At 45.9% G+C, this 17,686-nt stretch overlaps 1 protein-coding gene across 1 annotated transcript; it reads right to left on the minus strand.

The window, feature by feature from the left end:
- Window positions 1–6,851: 6,851 nt before the first annotated feature.
- On the minus strand, window positions 6,852–14,249 carry LOC144135087 (uncharacterized). The gene is made up of 4 exons (XM_077667845.1): window positions 14,139–14,249; window positions 11,969–12,139; window positions 9,974–10,087; window positions 6,852–7,044 (listed from the first exon to the last, which is right to left on the minus strand). The coding sequence occupies exons 1-4, from the start codon at window positions 14,247–14,249 to the stop codon at window positions 6,904–6,906; spliced, it is 537 nt and encodes a 178-aa protein (XP_077523971.1). The 3' UTR covers window positions 6,852–6,903.
- Window positions 14,250–17,686: the final 3,437 nt, after the last annotated feature.

Genomic DNA, 17,686 nt, shown 5'->3' on the forward strand with positions numbered 1-17,686 from the left:
ATCGCAGAGTACACGTGCCTCTAGAATTTTGCCTGCATCGAAATTATACCACCGCGGCCGTGAACGAGCCCCCGTCTTTCGGGTCAGCAGCCGAGCACCATAACCGGTGAGCCACCGCGGCGGCTCTATTGTGCTTCGCCTTCCTCGAAACATGGCCGCCGCGGCCGAGTTAGAATGGGCAGGCAATGTGTAGGTTCGGTGCAGGGGACAGTGCCAAGTAGGTGATATTGCCCACAGTGCCTACGCACCAGATGCTGAAAGGGAGGCATTCGTCTTCGCTATGGGCTGAGAATCTGGGGTTGTACAGTGGTGTTATTCTGGAGTTCACCTCAGTGCGGCGCTCACACCCCACAGCATTGACGGGAAAAGCGGCGAAGCGAAGATGGAAGCGAAGAAGGAAAGAACATGGCATTTGGAGACAACGGGAGCAAGATGACTACGAAGTGCGCTCGCCCACTCCAAGAACCAGCGGCCTAGCCGGGAGGCCGAGACGTGAGACATTTTCCGGCGTTATTGTATTTCAATAACCTTTATATTCGAAGAAAAATATCTTAGACGCGAAGATTGGATGTATAAATGAAAGTTCCAATGGGCTTTGTAAAGAATGCCGAGAGGTAAAGGAAATCATCGGCGTTACTAAGTAAGAGACAAGTAGAGAATGGAGCGCAGAATTTTTGCTCTCAGTTGAGGCAACAAAGATATGGCTCACCTACTTCTCTGTGACACCGGCGCACAGCTGGAAGAAGCGTAGCATGTCGTGGGTAACTGATTAGATTGCGTGACTAGCCACATGCAAACAATTTTAGTGAACGTGTTCCTGAATATGGAGGCCCAAAACACTACGGTAGCCTCCCCTAGGTATAAGGAAGACGCCGATAATAAGCACAAGAAAGGGAAGTGAGCAACGACTTTTGGCAGCGATTAGAGGCAAGCGGTCGCGCGATGGGAGGCGGTAATATCCAAGACCACTTGCAGCGTGGCATCTACTTCTCCACCCGGGCTGTAGATGAATTGGGCAAGTATTCGCTTCCCTCCCTATGAAATCGCACCGCTCGTTTGAGGCTTGATATGGACCTTCCTCCCACTGACCACCTACCCTCTTTAACATGGGCATGACGACACTGGACGACCAGCTTAAAGCCATCGCTCACCTCTTGCATATTTTGCACGCTGTTGACCTCACCTTCAGGTGCATAATTCTTAACACAAAACGAATAAGACCGTTCCTAGAAGCCACGTGCCTGTTTGTGCTTGGAAAGTACCTGACATGCGCATGGATCTTTAATGAATGACCCGGCTCACGCATGACACGCCGAGAAGATGACACGCGATTCGTTGGTCACGCTTCTGTCTAGTCATTCACTTGATTTATTATATTCGCACAGGTCGCACGCCCGGGTACCTCCGCTCCAAGCACCATCAAACCATGTGACCACAATAGGTGCATTAGCAAGAGCAACCACTCGTCGGTTCACAACTCACCTATAGCTCGTGACTAAGTCCATCAAGATAACATTCCCCTTCGAGAGCAGACGACTGACGGAATTTTATTTACAATTCTGTCCACGTGCACTGGCGTTGTTAACTTGCTGGAAACTTTCTCATGCCGCTCAGGAAAATGAACGGAGTAATACTGCAGCTGTTTCACCGCATTCAAAACAATGGGACTCACGTAATAGATGTCCGAAAGCTCTCTTCTCTGTTAAAGGCTGTCCATGAGCTTCGTGACTAAGAGTACACCTTATAATGGACTGGATGCCGACAGCAACGAAAACTAATTAGGAAGCAGACAAAGGCAACTGCAATAAAATGCCTCACTTATGGCACCAACTGCGGAAGTCGAATGCCCAGCCGGGCATTCGTTACTAGATTGGTAGTGAGCACTTCGAAACAAGGCTAGTTGTCCTCCTCAATGAGTCAGTGGCACGTATTCGGTCCAGGTGATTGACCAGGACAGCCGGTGACTGACAGATGGTCAGAAACGTTTTTCAAACAAGTAAAAACGAAGTGAGGCCGGTTCTGTGATTGCAGTTGAGAAATGTGATCGCAGTGCTTAGGATGCGTTCATTACTGATGAAATTGAAAATAGCAGTCAGAAGATAGAATTCAGAGAGATTTTAGGATGGCAGCTTTTTCGTATCTAAAACCAAAATTAGAATGGCGGCAGGCACATTTCTGTTCGTATACTCAATGGTAGAAGGGCCTAAGGCGTCAAATAGTTCTTGTCGTCTTCTAATGAAAAATAGCACATTTTAGTAACGCAGGTGATGACCAAACAACAAATGCCGTCCATGAATAGTAAGACTCACCAGTCAGCCTAAATTTCGAGGCTGTTTCCGCTCTTTTTCCTCATCTATTTGCAAAACGTACCTGTTGTGCACGGGACAATAGCGCCGTAAGCGCCACCACCAGCAGCACGCAGGCCGCACACAATAAAACCAATAAAGAAACTATCTTCCCTGGCATTTCCCCTGCTTTGGGTATGTAGTACAAAAAATCATAAACAAGAACAACAAGCAGTCTTTATACAAACTCTGCCAGTGTTCATGACAGCTAGATTGAAATTTTTGTCTAAAAAGTTACTTTTTTAATAAACCTTTTCCTCTGCTAATACAAGAGGCTATGTATAAACCTATGGTCTAAGTGGTAGTGGTGGTGAAAAGCATTTATTTGGCCATATATACAAAGAAGTGCTCGGGGAGAGGCCCGTAGTGGGTCTCGCTCTTTCCAATACAAAGCGAAGTCCCTCCTTCCGACCCCCCCTTGGTCCAGACCGTTGTGCAGGTCCGGCGAACCAGGGCCGGTTGGGCCGATATTTCCTGGCAGCCGAGAGGAGCCGGCTCCTAGTCTTCTCGGCTAGAGGAAGGGGTGATGTGGGGGAGAAGAGAAGTGTTTTGCCTGTATGCCCAAACCATATGAAAGGTGTAAGCCTCCTCCCCACAAAATGAGCAGCGACCGCCAAAAGAAGAGTCAAAGTGCATGAGAAGCGCCGAGCACTGAAGGGTGCTTGTAAAGAGCCTAAGGAGAGTTCGTTCGCCAGCTTTACCTAGTTCCTTCATAGGAACCGGGTAGCGCCAGTGTTCAGCACGATTGTGCTCAGTAGTATCTTTAGAATAAAGAAGAGGGCTGTGATCTGGGTTCAGGTGATCTGGGTTCAGAAAGTGAGTGCGCTTACTGCCTCATGGGCGGCTTCGTTACCTGGAATGCCTTGGTGGCAGGGGACTAAGGCGCAACAGTTTTGATGCATCTGTCTTGTTTGAACAAAGCATTAAAAAGCTCATTTAGTTCATTGGTGTGATTGGTAACGGATGTGATAAAACATGTTTCGGGCTGTGGCAAACAAAAAGGCCAAATCTTTGCAAACTTGCACTTGCTCTTGACTGTTCTTCCTGGCCCTTAATGAAAGATTAAGTGGCACACTTTGCTCAGCGTTCGTGCAGCTTAAGTAGTGCATATTATTGACAACATGAATCATTCTCAAAACTGTTAAGAATATTTCACCAGTTAAATACTACGTGTTGTGCGTACTGACGTGTTTTACTGCAGTGCCTCTCAAATGCCAAGGTTAGTTGACTTATACCAATAAAAGACAATACTCTTCCAGTAAAGACCACTGCCAGGCACGCCGTTATTATGAATAGGACCGAGAAAACGGATCAACCTCGTTTATATACAGTCAAATAAGCTCAGTATCGAGGCAAGCATTTTTTGTTTTTGAAAACTAAACCACAAACATAAATGCACGTCCAAATAAGCGTACTTTAGACGTAGTTTTTAAGAAATACCTGTTTGTAAACCTGCTTCAGTATCTTCGGGTGCGAACTTTACAGTCAAACGCAAAGTGCATGAAGCTCCGCCCACCACAGCTACAGTCCTGAAACCGTGGCGTTAGCTGTTCCGTTCGGTGCGGGTGCACCCATCTCGAAGGGGCCACGGAACCTAGGCTCGTCGGAGTGATCGCCATCCAAGAGGTACGCGGCGCCCACGGCAACGGCGAAGAGGACGCCGACCAGGAAGACCGCGCCTAACATACGCTGGTGTACCCGCGACCACGGCGTGAAGCGCGACCTTCTGCGATGCCAGCTAGCCGGGGCGCCGTCCCCCTCCACGATGTGCCTGTCGGCGTCGAAGGCGTCGCCACCGCGTTCGCTTCGCCGAGCGCCGGCGTGGGCGGATTTATGTTTAATGGTCGAGTCGAACGCGATCGCATCACTGCTGCCGTCAATCGCGTCGAGATCGATGAATGCAAGGTTCGACGTCATGCCGGGCTCTCCAGACGCGTACATTACAAGGGTGAAAACTGCGTTGCAAAGGGTGAGAAGAGCGCCGATACATAGGTCGGGATAGAGCTGGTAGCGACAAGTAGTTGTTGCGAAGCGCATGTCGAGCAAAAGACAATCCAGAGGTAGGTAGGTAGGCCTCAAACAATGCTGGCACATACCCACTTCGGGAGAGTGGCCAAGATACAGGCGGTTAATTGCTGGATACAGGAACGTTTTGACGGGAAAATGAGTGGTAATAGCATGTAGGCCGATAGACTGGAAGACGCAAGATCAGGTGTCCTGTTAACTTGGAGATCGAAGACGGGACAATGGCCCAATGTGTATAATAGTATACAATGCCTGTAATGTTTCAATGTCAATCAAGAGAGACCACTACACAGGAAGGAAAACGCTGCTCTCTTCTTCGTCGCTTCTCGTATCGTGGCCTCTTTCACGTTGTGCAGGCATGTTAAGCTGCTATCATCACAGCCAGAGCCCTGTCCTGTCTTGATATTCTCATGATTTGTACTAGCTCTAAACCTTATGTGAAGTTCTCAAGAGTATTATGAATACAGTTAGATGTTCTTGAGATCAAACTTACGTTTAGGAGACGGTAGACGATCTGTAATGCGAAACCACAAGTTGAGGCTCTGTGCCTTTCAGGGAACGGAAGTACGCATGTTTTGGCATGGCCTATATGCATGCATTAGCATGTCTAGGTGGCTGGGTGATGGGTGGAGTCTAGAGAGTAGGAAGTACTTTTGGGCGGCTGGGGACACACTCACCGATGGGTGCTTCCGCAAAGTCAAGGCAGCAAACACACAAACGCAGACCACCGATTTTGGGGAGTAAGTGGACTATACCCATGAGCACGTGATGAATAAAAGGAACGTGCCCTCGTACAAGAACGCCAGGGCGCTTATCCCGCAGCGAATAGGTATTCAGACGCCAAAAATCGTGTCTTCATTAACCTCAGCACAACATAAGGACAGGGCAGCTATTAGCGTGCTTGAGAAGCCTTGATGCAGATTGTTTAGCTTTTCAACTCCTGATCAGTATACCCATTCCTCAAACTGATCCTGGGTGTCTTGTAACAACTACCTAGCTGGTATCCTGGTGCATAGTGCAATGGTGTATTACACCCGTTTGAAAACCTTTATAGAAAAAAAAATCAGTATTAAGCATACCAATGGTGACAGTCTCTCATATGTGGCGCCATTACAGATTATGATTTCGAAACTGATATTGACCATCGTCACTAAGCACAAACAGACTACCTTCGCTTCTGCCATGGAATCCTTAATGCGTTTTATAGTTTATCAACCCAAACACATTTGGCATATGTGCTACAAGTATGCATCAACATCAAACCGTTATCCAAAATTGTTTCGCAACAATTTTTTCCAAGCCCGATATTTATGGAAAATTTGGTGTCGAGAAGGAAGCATTATTCAGAAGGTGTCGAAAACGGATGCTGCCTAATTCACACAAGCATTCCACTAGCTCTTTCCTTCAGTCGCACTTTCATAGGATCACGTGCAAAATATCAAGGTCATCATAGATAAGATGCGCAGCAACAATTTTTCAAACGACTTCTTTCTTTTTGCTATACCACATAAGCTGACTTCGATTGCCTTATCTATCCCAGTCTGCATCCGAATGTCTTTTGTGGCGGAGGCATTACGGACAAACACGGTTCAAGAGGGGAACTGGCCGCGTGCACGCCCAACTTCGCTCAAGTTCTCCGTTCAAGGCATTCGCTTCTTTAGAGTGAAAACCAGCTGTTCGGAACATGCTTTCAGCAGCCATGAGTTCCTCGTCCCTTCGTAGAGAGGATGTTTGAGAAATCTTTCTTTGAAGGTAGCCTGTGAGCTGATGCAATGCATACATACTAGGGTTAGTGAGACCACCGCGTATTTCTATAAACATTCGAGTACCGCGCAATACTCGAGGCATCCGCATCACTATACAGTGCCGTCTTCACCTCACCCCTCTCGCAAGATTTTGACACCTACCGTTCAGAACTTCCATTTCGATCTTCCGTAATGTTTTGCTAAAATGCTTAAAACTTGGATCACATCAGCTAGGGCGACTTCTCAGTACTCAGAACATTTTCTGCAAGAACGGGCAGCCTCTATAACCTCTGATATTTTGTACTGAATACTTGTGATTCAGCTTCGCTCCGTATGGCACCTGGTGGAGCGATCTGTCGTGTTCGTCATTTTAAAGAGGTGCCCGTGGATTTTATTTCCCCTTTTAGGAATCCTGCGGATGTGCAAGCACTCTTTCCAACGCAGTTCGGAAAGAAACGCATCCGCGGAAATAAATGGTAAGTGGCTACAAAAGAAAAACGGGACATTAAATAGGGTGGACGATAAGAAGCGTATATTCAGGGTCGAGCTATGCAAGCGGCTGCCAGCTGAATTCTAAACGCTGTTCAAGTTGCCGTTCAGTTAGCTGTTGACCCTTAAGAAGACATATGTAGTCATAATGATGTATTCGGCCATCTCTTTACAGAATTTCTCGGCAATAAAAGGAGACAGAAATGATTCAACATAACTATTGTCTTCATAGACTGTTTCATGACGGCGCCAGAAATTCTATCAGCTTTTTAAGCCATACAGCCGACCGCTAGATACGGTTAAACCGCAAGCCCATGCTTGATCGCCTTGAGGAGAGGACACCGCCCCTTTCCGCAGCTGGCTTTGTAGTCATCCATCTCCACGTTGTACACCACCACGCCGGTGAAGTTCTTCGGCATCACGCGGAGCGTGGCCTTTGTCTGCAGAAGACAAGTGCGCAAAGAATAAAATTGAAACAAAAACAATACAATTAGGGCAACATCATTCAGCTGATTACAGCAATTGTAACAGGTGCGGTGGTTTCACGTTTTTGTGCAGCGGGCTGCGAGACAGCTCGGAGATGATTGAGTCTTTAGCCAAAAAATGCCTCATTATCATACTCGTGTTTCATAAGCCACGCTGCGTCCATGGCCTCAAGAAGGCCTCTGCCAGTGGCGAGACTTGGCTAAGTTGCTTTGGTGAGTTAAGATGTTAAGTTAAAGGTCGCAGGCTCGAATCTTAAACTCAGCTGCAGTGTTTCTCTGCAGGCGGAACGCGAAACGTACGTGTGGCATGTGATGCCAGCGCACGTCAAGGACCCCACGTAATTAGCACCAATCCAGAGTCCTCCACTACGGCGTCCCCAACTAGCCGCCATGCAACTTCACGGACGTTAACCTCTAGACCGTACCTATGCTGGTAATCTTCACGTACTTTTCGTATCATTTGGTAGTGCTGCTCTGACCACGTTTGTTTTCCCTCGGTATCCAGCCTGGCACTCTGACAGACTATTGTTATATGCTCTACACATGGTATGCCGTGCGCACGTCACCGTTTTTGTGTTAAGAAATCTGTTTTGAGGTAACTAGGTATAATGGAAATATTTATGCAATATGCCATTTATTTGAACATCCTCGGACAACAAGTGCGATCGAACACACATGGAGCAGAAAAAAATGACGGAAGTGTGATGTTAAAAGCGGTTCCTGCCGCCGCGATGGCTAAGTGGTTATGGCGCTCGGCTGCTGACCCGAAAGACGCGGGTTCGATCCCGGCTGCGGCGGTCGAATTTCGATGGAGGCAAAATTCTAGAGGCCCGTGTACAGTGCGATGTCAGTGCACGTTAAAGAACCCCAGGTGGCCGAAATTTCCGGAGCCCTTCACTACGGCGTCCCTCATAGCCTGAGTTGCTTTGGGACGTTAAACCCCACAAAACCAAAAGCGGTTGCTATGACCTCGGCCATATTGCTGCAGAATTTAGTGCACAGCCTCTGGTGTACTCTATTCCCGTTCCCGTGCTCCTACAGCGCGTATTGGCTACTCGAGTATGTAATCGGATGCGAGGCATTACACTGCAATCTGTTATGCGCGGTCCAGCCTGCAACTGCTCTTAACAGTGCTCACAGCGCTTGAAATAGCTGGTGAGCAGATTATTAATTTATTCGAATTACATACTCATTTATAAAAGCCCTTGTCCTAATCAGTGAGGCATAGAAACCATGGCATCGACAGTTGCTGAGAGAGACTAAGAGTTTGTGCCACTTGTGTAGCAGTTGTCTCAAGAAGCATTTGAGGCGCTCACGCAGGCACTCAGCAGTAGCTAAGTTCTTTGTACAGTATCTACTGTGATCGGCGGAAGAAGGGCATATATATACTATTTTAAATTCTAAAAGTTATTTCTAAATTTTGGTCATACGAGGTTGATAAACTCATAGTAGTAAATATCTTCTATCGTATTTAGTTATAATCCGCTCAGAATACGTGCGGGAAAATTGAAAGACTTTTCGTAAAGGTGTCACAAGCGGTGTCTCCAGCAGAGCGTCACAACATCCATTTCAAAGCGCACTGGGGTGACAAGAAGGAATATGAGTTCATTTTCACCTTTTCTGGACTGTTCAGGCATGCTGTGAAGACTGCAGCAGGAACGTGTTAAAAATCAAACAAAACTTTTATAATTCCAGTCATGCAAACCGTAATTAGCAGGCACAACGATATTATGACTCTGATAAATGTAAGCGCATCACGCGCCCTTTGAAGACGAAATTCTAGCCTTTTCTATTCATAACACCTCAGTTTTATTATAGGATGCGCAGCTTATCTTTAGTGTTGGGCATTTTTAACCGTGTTCCAGAGAACGAAGAAAACCTGTCGACAGGTCAGAAACAGAAGATGTGAAAGACTGCGTTGAATTGCTATTTATAAGACTGAAATGAAAAACGAAGATTGTTACTGTTCAACAAAGGCAATTAACATACTAAAAAACGCCCACGGCAAAAAATATCATCTGTTAGAATTTGTAACTCATTTTTCTGAATGTGCATTTTTGGTCCAAACTTCTTATTTAGGAAAAATACGGCTCCTAGACTGCACAGCCGATTACGTTGGCGGTGCTTTCTCAAGAAACGCTTTCAAAAGAACAAAATAAATTACTGATCGTACTCGTTTGGCAGGTCTCCATGGCAAAAAAAAGACAGATTTTAAACTAACGGTGTCAGTGAAAAAGCCACATCTGCGTTTAATTTGTGCCGTTTTTTGAATGATTTGCCACAGAACAACAATCGACCCCCTTCTTCCTGGTGGAGAGGCAGTCCTTGAGTCGTGAATACCAAAAAATTTATTGAAGTACAAGAACGTTTAAGGTGATTGTTTTAAACTGACACGCTCGCTAGCTCGTTTTCATGGCAACAACTGTTTTCACACTTGGGATAAAAGAAAGCAATTCTGTTTGTGCCTTAACTGCATCAGAATAAATCATTCCTGAAAATTTCATCAACAAAAAGGCAAACGGTTCAGACGTTGCCCATTCAGCACCTAATCCTTATTTAAAGGTTGTTAAAGAATTGCGTAGTTCTCGTGAAATGACCTCATTGTCATATCACCACATTCAGTGAACTTGTCATGGGCAATATGGCCGACAGGTCGCAAGAACACCTTTGGTTCCATTTTTCAATTGTTTCATTCATCAAAGACACTGGCGCACATTAAACTCTTCATACTTTCCGTTTACCGTCAACACAAGACCGAAATTCAAGCTCCATTATGTGAAAGACTATTTACATTTCGACCTGGATGCAATAACCTCGGTATGCATTTCCTCTGATAATTGTGTTGGCTACTCTGTAAACCTTGAGCAAGGCGCCCGTGGCTTACCTTCGCTTTCAACGTTGCTGGCGTATCGAAGAGCGCCAGGAACTTTTTGTGCTGGTTGGCGGCGTACATCGTCCCGGCATCCGAGCTGTCGTTTCCGGCCTTCATCTTGCAAACCTTCAAGTGAGAAAGCCGTTGCAAAATATTAACATCAACAGAACTTTCGGGCTAAACGGAGACCTTCGACTGACATCTTCCTCAAACGTGGCTTTGGCGTCTGCTGCCTTCAGTATCGACATCATCATCATCATCATCAGCTACGCAAAGCATACCGCAGAAACTAGTCCATTCCTATTTATGTCTAATTACAATCCCTTGGCTCTACGAGCTGCTGCCACCGTGTCTTAACGCATTCACGTTCCCTAATTTTATTTCCTGATATACCTTTCTGCTCCTCCTACCTTTTCTGTACTGGTTCTCTTTCTTCCCTTATCATACATTATTTTCCCTTACATGTCACCAGGGGCCTGTTCATCTGACTACGCATTTTGCCGAGGTTCATCTGACCATCATTTCAGCTAGACGTCAATAGTTCTCGCCGTCCACTTAGCCACGCTTTTCTGCTGAAGTCCATCTTACTCAGCACGCAGAGGCCGCCATTCTAGCGGTAAGTCGCTCAGCGCAGTACGCCTGTGCAATACGCCTTCGCTTAGTAACCAAATGTAACAACTTTTGCTACACACGACACTGTGAACTGAGGCCGGCCGTTCGTGAACTAAGGAAGAACACGCCCTCTCCCTGAACGAAGATGTGAAAATAAATCCTGAACCGCGCCACACACCTTTTGCTCATGCGTTCATTGGCTTCAGGGAGCATCTGCAAAACATGAGTATTGGACGAAAGTGTTTGAGAGCGACAACATTTCTGCCTGAATATCTCGTATGGATCAAGCACGTAGCGCCCACTTAGCTGCTATCATATCCCTTACAGGCGCCCCCTCTCATCTTGCACTTGTATATTATGGGAATGAGAATTTTGCTTTATAAGAGATATATTCCGTAGGGGACAATGCACTCTTTCCCGTACTGAACATCCTAATCCGTACTCTGATTCACAATCTTGCCCGTAAAGGAGAGATAGATAACTCCTATAGAACATGTCCCTTAAGGGGATCGGCACTGTGAGCCTGCGCCATACATGATAATTGGACGGGCGGATAAGCACATCCTAGCAAGTCGCACCTGTGCCCACGTACTCCAAGTGACCCGACAGTCCGTGCTGGACAGGCACTGTGACCACTTGTCTGAGGGGAAGGATGTAGCTCGAACTAGAACTGAAGATTGCTGCACGGCACTGACTTTGGTCACGTAGGTGAACAAGGGAGCGTCTTCAATATACCGCCGCCAGTTTATGCGACTACCTGAATTGTATGCACGCGGAAAGTGAATTAATATTGTCACAACCTAAGGGAGTCATTCAGGTACGCGTAGGGAGAACCTAAGAAGGAGGTCGGTTCTTTTAAATCCCATAGCCAGGTCTAGCCCGAGCGCGCCTCTTGAGCTAACCGCCGCCTCGTCCACGTTCCGACTAAGCGCGGAGGCCACGAGCTGCTAGTAGGCACGTGTAAATATATTTTAAAAAAACAAGAATTTCAGTGGATAAGGACAGTTCCCAGAGTGTTGCGGAATATTTTTATTGAGGTAGCACACAATGTGCGAGCAGGCCAGAACGTACATTATACAATAACAAGTATGGAATTATGAATATTCAGAACGGAAATAAGGCGGATTCAGCAAATTATAAAAACATCATCTGGAAACTGAATGCAATATCATATGAATGCTCTTTACTGTATTAAAAATAATCAATACGTTCCAGCTCCTTCAAGAAGGCACAACCCTTAATTTTTTTACGGTTGAATATGCACTTTACGTTTTAGTAATTAAATACTTTATTTTACCAATTGTCTTTGTTCTGCTGCTTTCCTCTTTTAGCTAAATCAGTGACGAATCGCGTTGAAGGCCTTGGTTCGGAGCAGTTGTACATCCGCGCACTCACCGCTTCGTAGTCCATGTTGTGGCTGCTCTCCGACACTTCGCGGACAGAACCTTCGCTCCATGACGCCTTCATGCGGTACGTTCTTGCGTACATGGCGAACGAAAGCATCGCGTATCGTCCATGTCTCGCAATGTCCAGGAGCTGTTTCTTCACCTCGTCCTTGATACTGGCCTAGAGAGTGAGAATTTGGGCGAGAAAATCGGGACGTGCTGAACTAAGTGAAGCCGACGACATTCATTGTAAGACTATAAATTATCAGCATGCCCAACGTTCTCCGACCAAAATTTTGAAAATTGCATGAGTTTAAGAAACTGTCTGGCATAAAACTCTCATAAAAAAACAATGAGGAACGCTTTTGACCACAGCAAAAACGTTATTAGAGAAAATCCAGCACTTCCGTCGGGTGATCGGCGGATATATTGATTGTTATAGTGACATCTTACATTATACCGAAAAATTGCGTTCATCTGAGGATTCTTGCTTAAACATGCCTTTGTCCACGATTGTTTGGTATTGACTAGCAACACCGCACAGGCGTCAAGTGCGGCAAAGACATTTATTTGGCATTACAGCTTCCACGCCTAATGAGTTCATTGCCTTACTGCCTGCCACGATGGCCTACGTCTTTCACCCAGGCATTGATGTAATTTTCGCCTTGGTATCGGGAACATTAAGAAAGCCGTCTGATGCTCACAGTAGATTGTAAATTTCAGGAAAATAATTCGTTGCTCAATATTTATTTCAGAATAAGTGTTGCGCATAACACCTAGTTCAGCTGTCAGAAGTCTATATTAAAAATTGTCACCAGCAAGCGGTTGAACTACTTCCACGCGCTGGGACGCTCCAGGCCGCAAGGAGTTCGAGAGAAGACCCTACTAGCTACTCGCATGCCCAAGGCTTGCCAGGTGGTGGGTAATATAGTTAGGGCGCGTGTGTGCACCAGTAGCGAGGTTTGTATTGTTGCAGTATATTGTCTATTATTGCATCCCGGCTTAAAAGAAGCAACGTGATATTACTCTTCAAAAAAAAAATGAGGCGGGAGGAAAAGATTGCCACGGGCCATAATACTTGTCTACAATATGAGCACCTAACCTGCGGTCGGCGGTAATAAAAGAAATAGGAGAGAAGAGAAAGACGCAAAGCAAAATAGAAGAGGAGAGAAACAGGAAAGGACGAGGGAGATCACTCGGACGCCAAAACGGACCCGTCGCTGGATAATAGACTTTTTACCTTTCTCATTCCTACCGAGAGGCATCTACCGAGAGGTAAGAACTTGGAGCCCACCGTTAGTGCTAGCGATAACAGTTTTTAGCGTTTCGAAAGCGCCATTACTGTCGGCTCTATCTTGCGACAAAATTTCTGTTTCGTGTAGTTACATTCACTGGAGGAGCTTCGTTGCCCGCAAGCTTTCTGACGAGAAGCACATGTATATTCTGAGAGCACATGTATTTTGGCACGATAGAGCCAAATTTGCTTGAGCCACAGCGGCGAGGGTAATCTCGTATTCGAAATTCTAAAAACTGATATGGCTATTCCTAACTGCAGGCTGCATACCCCTATTTGCAATCAGGTGCCTCTCGCTAAAAGTTAAAAGGTAACAATTAGAATTTAGTTAAGCACTTAAGCAGTTTACATGATTTGTCTGTTTTCTGCCGTCCGCCAACGCTGACAATATTGCGCCGCAAGAAGGTTCTCTATCCCTCTAAAATCATCGTCTTAGAAATGAGTGATCAGATTCTCTGAAACACCTGGTACATCTAGAAGGTAGCGATGAAGACACAAAGTCAGGTGACAGGTAGGTGATAAACAGTGCGCATTAATAGCACGCAGCGCAAGTGCACCTAAATCTTAGTCGAACTAGGCAATACACAGCGGATTATTTTTTCCTCACCGAGCTGTTAGCAGGAAACGTCTGGAGCAAAAAAGTTACCGCACCTTTTCTACCTTAATAATCGCTTGTTCTGCAGACTTGCAGGCGCATGCCAGCGGGTTCTGGTCAGCGGCTACGCTTTAGAGAAGCGAAGTACTGCAATGTTCATTGAAGTGATGAGCAGCCTGTTGTAAGCGGGAGATGCCGAGTACTGCGAAACACCGTGACAATAGACGGGCGCACATGTTGGCGGCGAGCACAGCTATGTGAAAACAATTCCAGGCAAGCGTTATCACTCACCAGGGAGAGCGCGTTGTGGTCCGTCAGGTCCACGCCGTCCGGATTGGCCGCCACGGGCCAGTGGTCCCCGCCGTTGTCGACGTTCTCGGTATCCAGCTTGACGACGATCATCGTGAGGCCCGGGAAGTCACTGGCCGTAAAAGGAAGGCAGTGACACTCCTCAACGAAGAAAGCCACCTGATGCTTGGCTATATTTAAATTATGCAGATCTGCATGGCGAACGCAATACTGCATTACACCTCAGGCGACCATAGTGACTTTCCAGCTTCACTCAAGGCAGAAATAAGCACCAAAAGTATACGAGATGCAAAATGGGGAAAAGACAAAAATATCTCCTTGTTGTTTGAAAAATGAACATTGGTTAAAAGTAGTTTTTCAAGAACGAAAACGGCGCTGTGGAATGGAATGTGCAGTGTTCATTATCATGAAGTGATCATGATATGGGTCATGTTAGCAACTGTCTGGGATATCTGTCGACGCCCGAGTCATGCCGTAATGGAAGGGATAAAGGATGGAGTGAGAGAAGAAAGAAATAAAGAGGTGCCGTAGTGGGGGGCTCCGGAATAATTTCGACTACCTTGGGATTTTTAGCTTGCACTGACGTCGCACAATACACGGGCGCCTTTCGTGTAACGTTACTTCCCTAGCTAGTAAACTGACAGTCATTCCAATGGATGAAGCACACTTGTCCTCTTTTGCTTCCCCCGCCTTATGCCTTATGCTTACGCATCACCCCGCACAGTTTCACCCCTGACTCCACGACAAGAGATCTCGGTCCAACGCAAACGCCGACGTCATTTACGAAGTGGTGAAAATGTTGCTGGGCAACCAACTTTATTAACGAACATTTCCCTGCCTTTACATTTCATTTCGGCCGTGCTTAGTTGTCGGTTATTCGTTCCTTGGGTGTGCACCCTCCTGCTTTAATGCACTGTAGTTACGCGCAGAAATACTTTTCTTCATCTGTTTCTCGTGCATTTCAAGTCTTCTCGCTCACTATCATGACGTTTTACTTGACAGTTTCTTTGCCATATGTGGAGGCTCTCTTCATAGCTTTATTTCCAGCACCTCTGTTAGCCAGAGAGTCTTCGTTGATAATATTGTGAATAGCTAGAATGCACCCGTTGTATATGCGTCATCTTTAAAATATAATGACAAAATTCGCGTTATTAACTTCACAGTAGCTGCAAGAAGCAACGAACTCGATTCTTATTGCATTCAAATATTTCTCGTGATCATGGTCTCCCGAGGAGCTTGGGACTGAATCAAAAGGCGCCATCCCTGCTTCCAGTAATCCTTTAGAATTGACTGAGCTGTGGCAGTTTCTTCAGGATTCCAGGAGAAAACGCAACCTCCCTCCTATCATAAATTGTTTTTAACTCACACCATAAAATTACATTCTAACATCCTTTCCAAGGGTTGCTGCCCTGCTTTCCCTGTTTGGCTATGGAATCATCCGCTGCCATCTATCTCGTGAGCTAAGACAAAGACCTAATGGGGGAAACTGAGCCTCCGGCGTCTTTCCCGCTTATGCTCGCACCCATATGTGACCCGTGTTCCGGAAAAAACTTCCCCAGAAATAACGTCCCCATTTTAGAAGTAGGAAAAAACGGTACCTAACCGGTGCCATTAAATGTTCCCTAACAGCCTGTTATTTAAGCATCCGCATCGCTTTCAAGAGGGGAGGTTTTATCCCTAGCGCAGCTGGGTATCTGCCGGTTTTCTAAAGGGTTCAACCTTCCCCCTGGCCTAATGTTCAGCTTATCTTACTTTACGTGCAGTACTGGTATGCAATGCGCTCTGAACTAGACAAAATGTTCCCGCTGGTTATGCACTAAACGTTATGGCTGCAGAGGTGTTTTAATTGTAGACCGTTCCCCAGGACACTACTGCCAGAAGCTTCCCAATAAATACTAGAATGCTTTGATACATGGTATACTTCCGGAACGTAAACGCGGGTTAACAGAGCGAAAACGTGCTAACTTTCCGTCGAACGCCTCCCACTAATCCCTTAGCGATGTGAAGCATCCACTAGGCCACTCTTAATGGAGGAGACAGGACAAACGATGCAACATTGTACCCACAGCGAATTCACCTATCGGCATGGAATTGACTGCCCAACGAATAGACTGCCGGCATTCAGGCATTCAAAATACATCATGCTTACACTACTTCTCAATAGTTAAAGAAGAGTCTGAAAAGAAAGCAAGTTTTTTCAAGTGGGTACCCGAAGAATTGATATTGAGATAATTTCGTATTTTGGACGTTCCCTCCTACTTTTCACTTTCTGAGGGAATTTTTCCGAAGATGTATCTTCAAGGGACATTTTTTCCTGCACACATGCAGCCCATCTAGGGCTCTGCGTACTTTCTGCAGGCATGAGTCGAATTGTGTCTCTCTCTCCAGACTCTGCCTTTGACTGCCATTTCGTGTCTATTTTTGTTTATGTGTAACCAGTGTGTGTCTCTTCAGATTATCTTGAATATTTACGTATTCTTCCCTAAATCTTTTGAATACGTCGTACCATTGTGCTAACTCGCGGTTTCGCTGAGGAAAGGTTCTCCATAACTCCTGGGAGCCTTCGGCGCGCCTTGCAATACGGAGACTTTTTCTTGGCTCACTCATGCCTGAGTTTGGCCCATACCTCTTATCAGTTAAGTTTGTGAATTTTTCCGGCATGAATGGCGGCACAGACGTAGCCTAAAGTGGCCGTAAGCAAAAGGCAGGTTAGAGAATTAGCGCTGCTTATCGAAGATGCATGTTTGCAGAGAGCCACAGCGACAAGGCTGTCAAGCCGCCCATGAGCAAGCAACATAAAGGCAGGTATTATGCTACAGCGGTAGGTCTTAGGAATCAAAATCAAAATTACTGTCACATTGTCACTGTCACATTACTGCCACATTGTCATCTAGTCCTCGGACTGTACTGCGATCTCTTGAAATAGTAACAACTTTGCGTAGATAGCATGTCAGGCAGCATTCATAAATAAAGTTTTGAAAAAATTCGAGCATGCCATAAACATTGACTCGTTGACTACGATTAAAAAACAACCAAATATTGAAAGAATATACGCACTTCTACATGGCAAGTGCACGCTGTGTTCGGTCGCTCTAACAGCAAAGTAAGTACATTAGGCATTTAAAAAGCGTCTAAGCACAGCCCTATAAACGCATCACTCCCGTACGCTTTTCACTGTTTAGACATGATACGACTCATCAAAAGCCATCCCATCCTCCTTAACCTGGGTTCACGACATGTAAAAAAAATTCTCTGGTGAGTTTTGAATTCGCTTAAAGATTTATAAATCTACCGTTAACTAGTGTTGCGCTATACATATTGATTTGGCCAGGCCGCCTCCTTTCGAGACTTTCTTTCGGGAGAGTATTCGCTTACCGAGGGGCTAGCTTGGCCACTTCAAGATTTTTGCCTTCCTTTGAAGCGTCCCGGAGCAATATACCCAAAGCGTTGTGGTAGCGCCGGTGCGGCACCTTTGTCTTCAAGAAATCAGCGACAACCTAGATGGCGGACGTGCATGAGAACATTAGGAA

The sequence above is a fragment of the Amblyomma americanum genome, chromosome 5, assembly GCF_052857255.1.
Source record: "Amblyomma americanum isolate KBUSLIRL-KWMA chromosome 5, ASM5285725v1, whole genome shotgun sequence".
NCBI classification, from domain to species: Eukaryota; Metazoa; Arthropoda; class Arachnida; order Ixodida; family Ixodidae; genus Amblyomma; species Amblyomma americanum.

Coding starts and splice junctions, on each gene's coding strand:
- LOC144135087 (XM_077667845.1), bottom strand. CDS start 14,249: ATGATCGTCGTCAAGCTGGATACCGAGAACGTCGACAACGGCGGGGAC. Junction 12,140..14,138: donor ACCACAACGCGCTCTCCCTG/GTGAGTGATAAC, acceptor CTCACTCTCTAG/GCCAGTATCAAGGACGAGGT. Junction 10,088..11,968: donor ACAACATGGACTACGAAGCG/GTGAGTGCGCGG, acceptor TCTCACTTGAAG/GTTTGCAAGATGAAGGCCGG.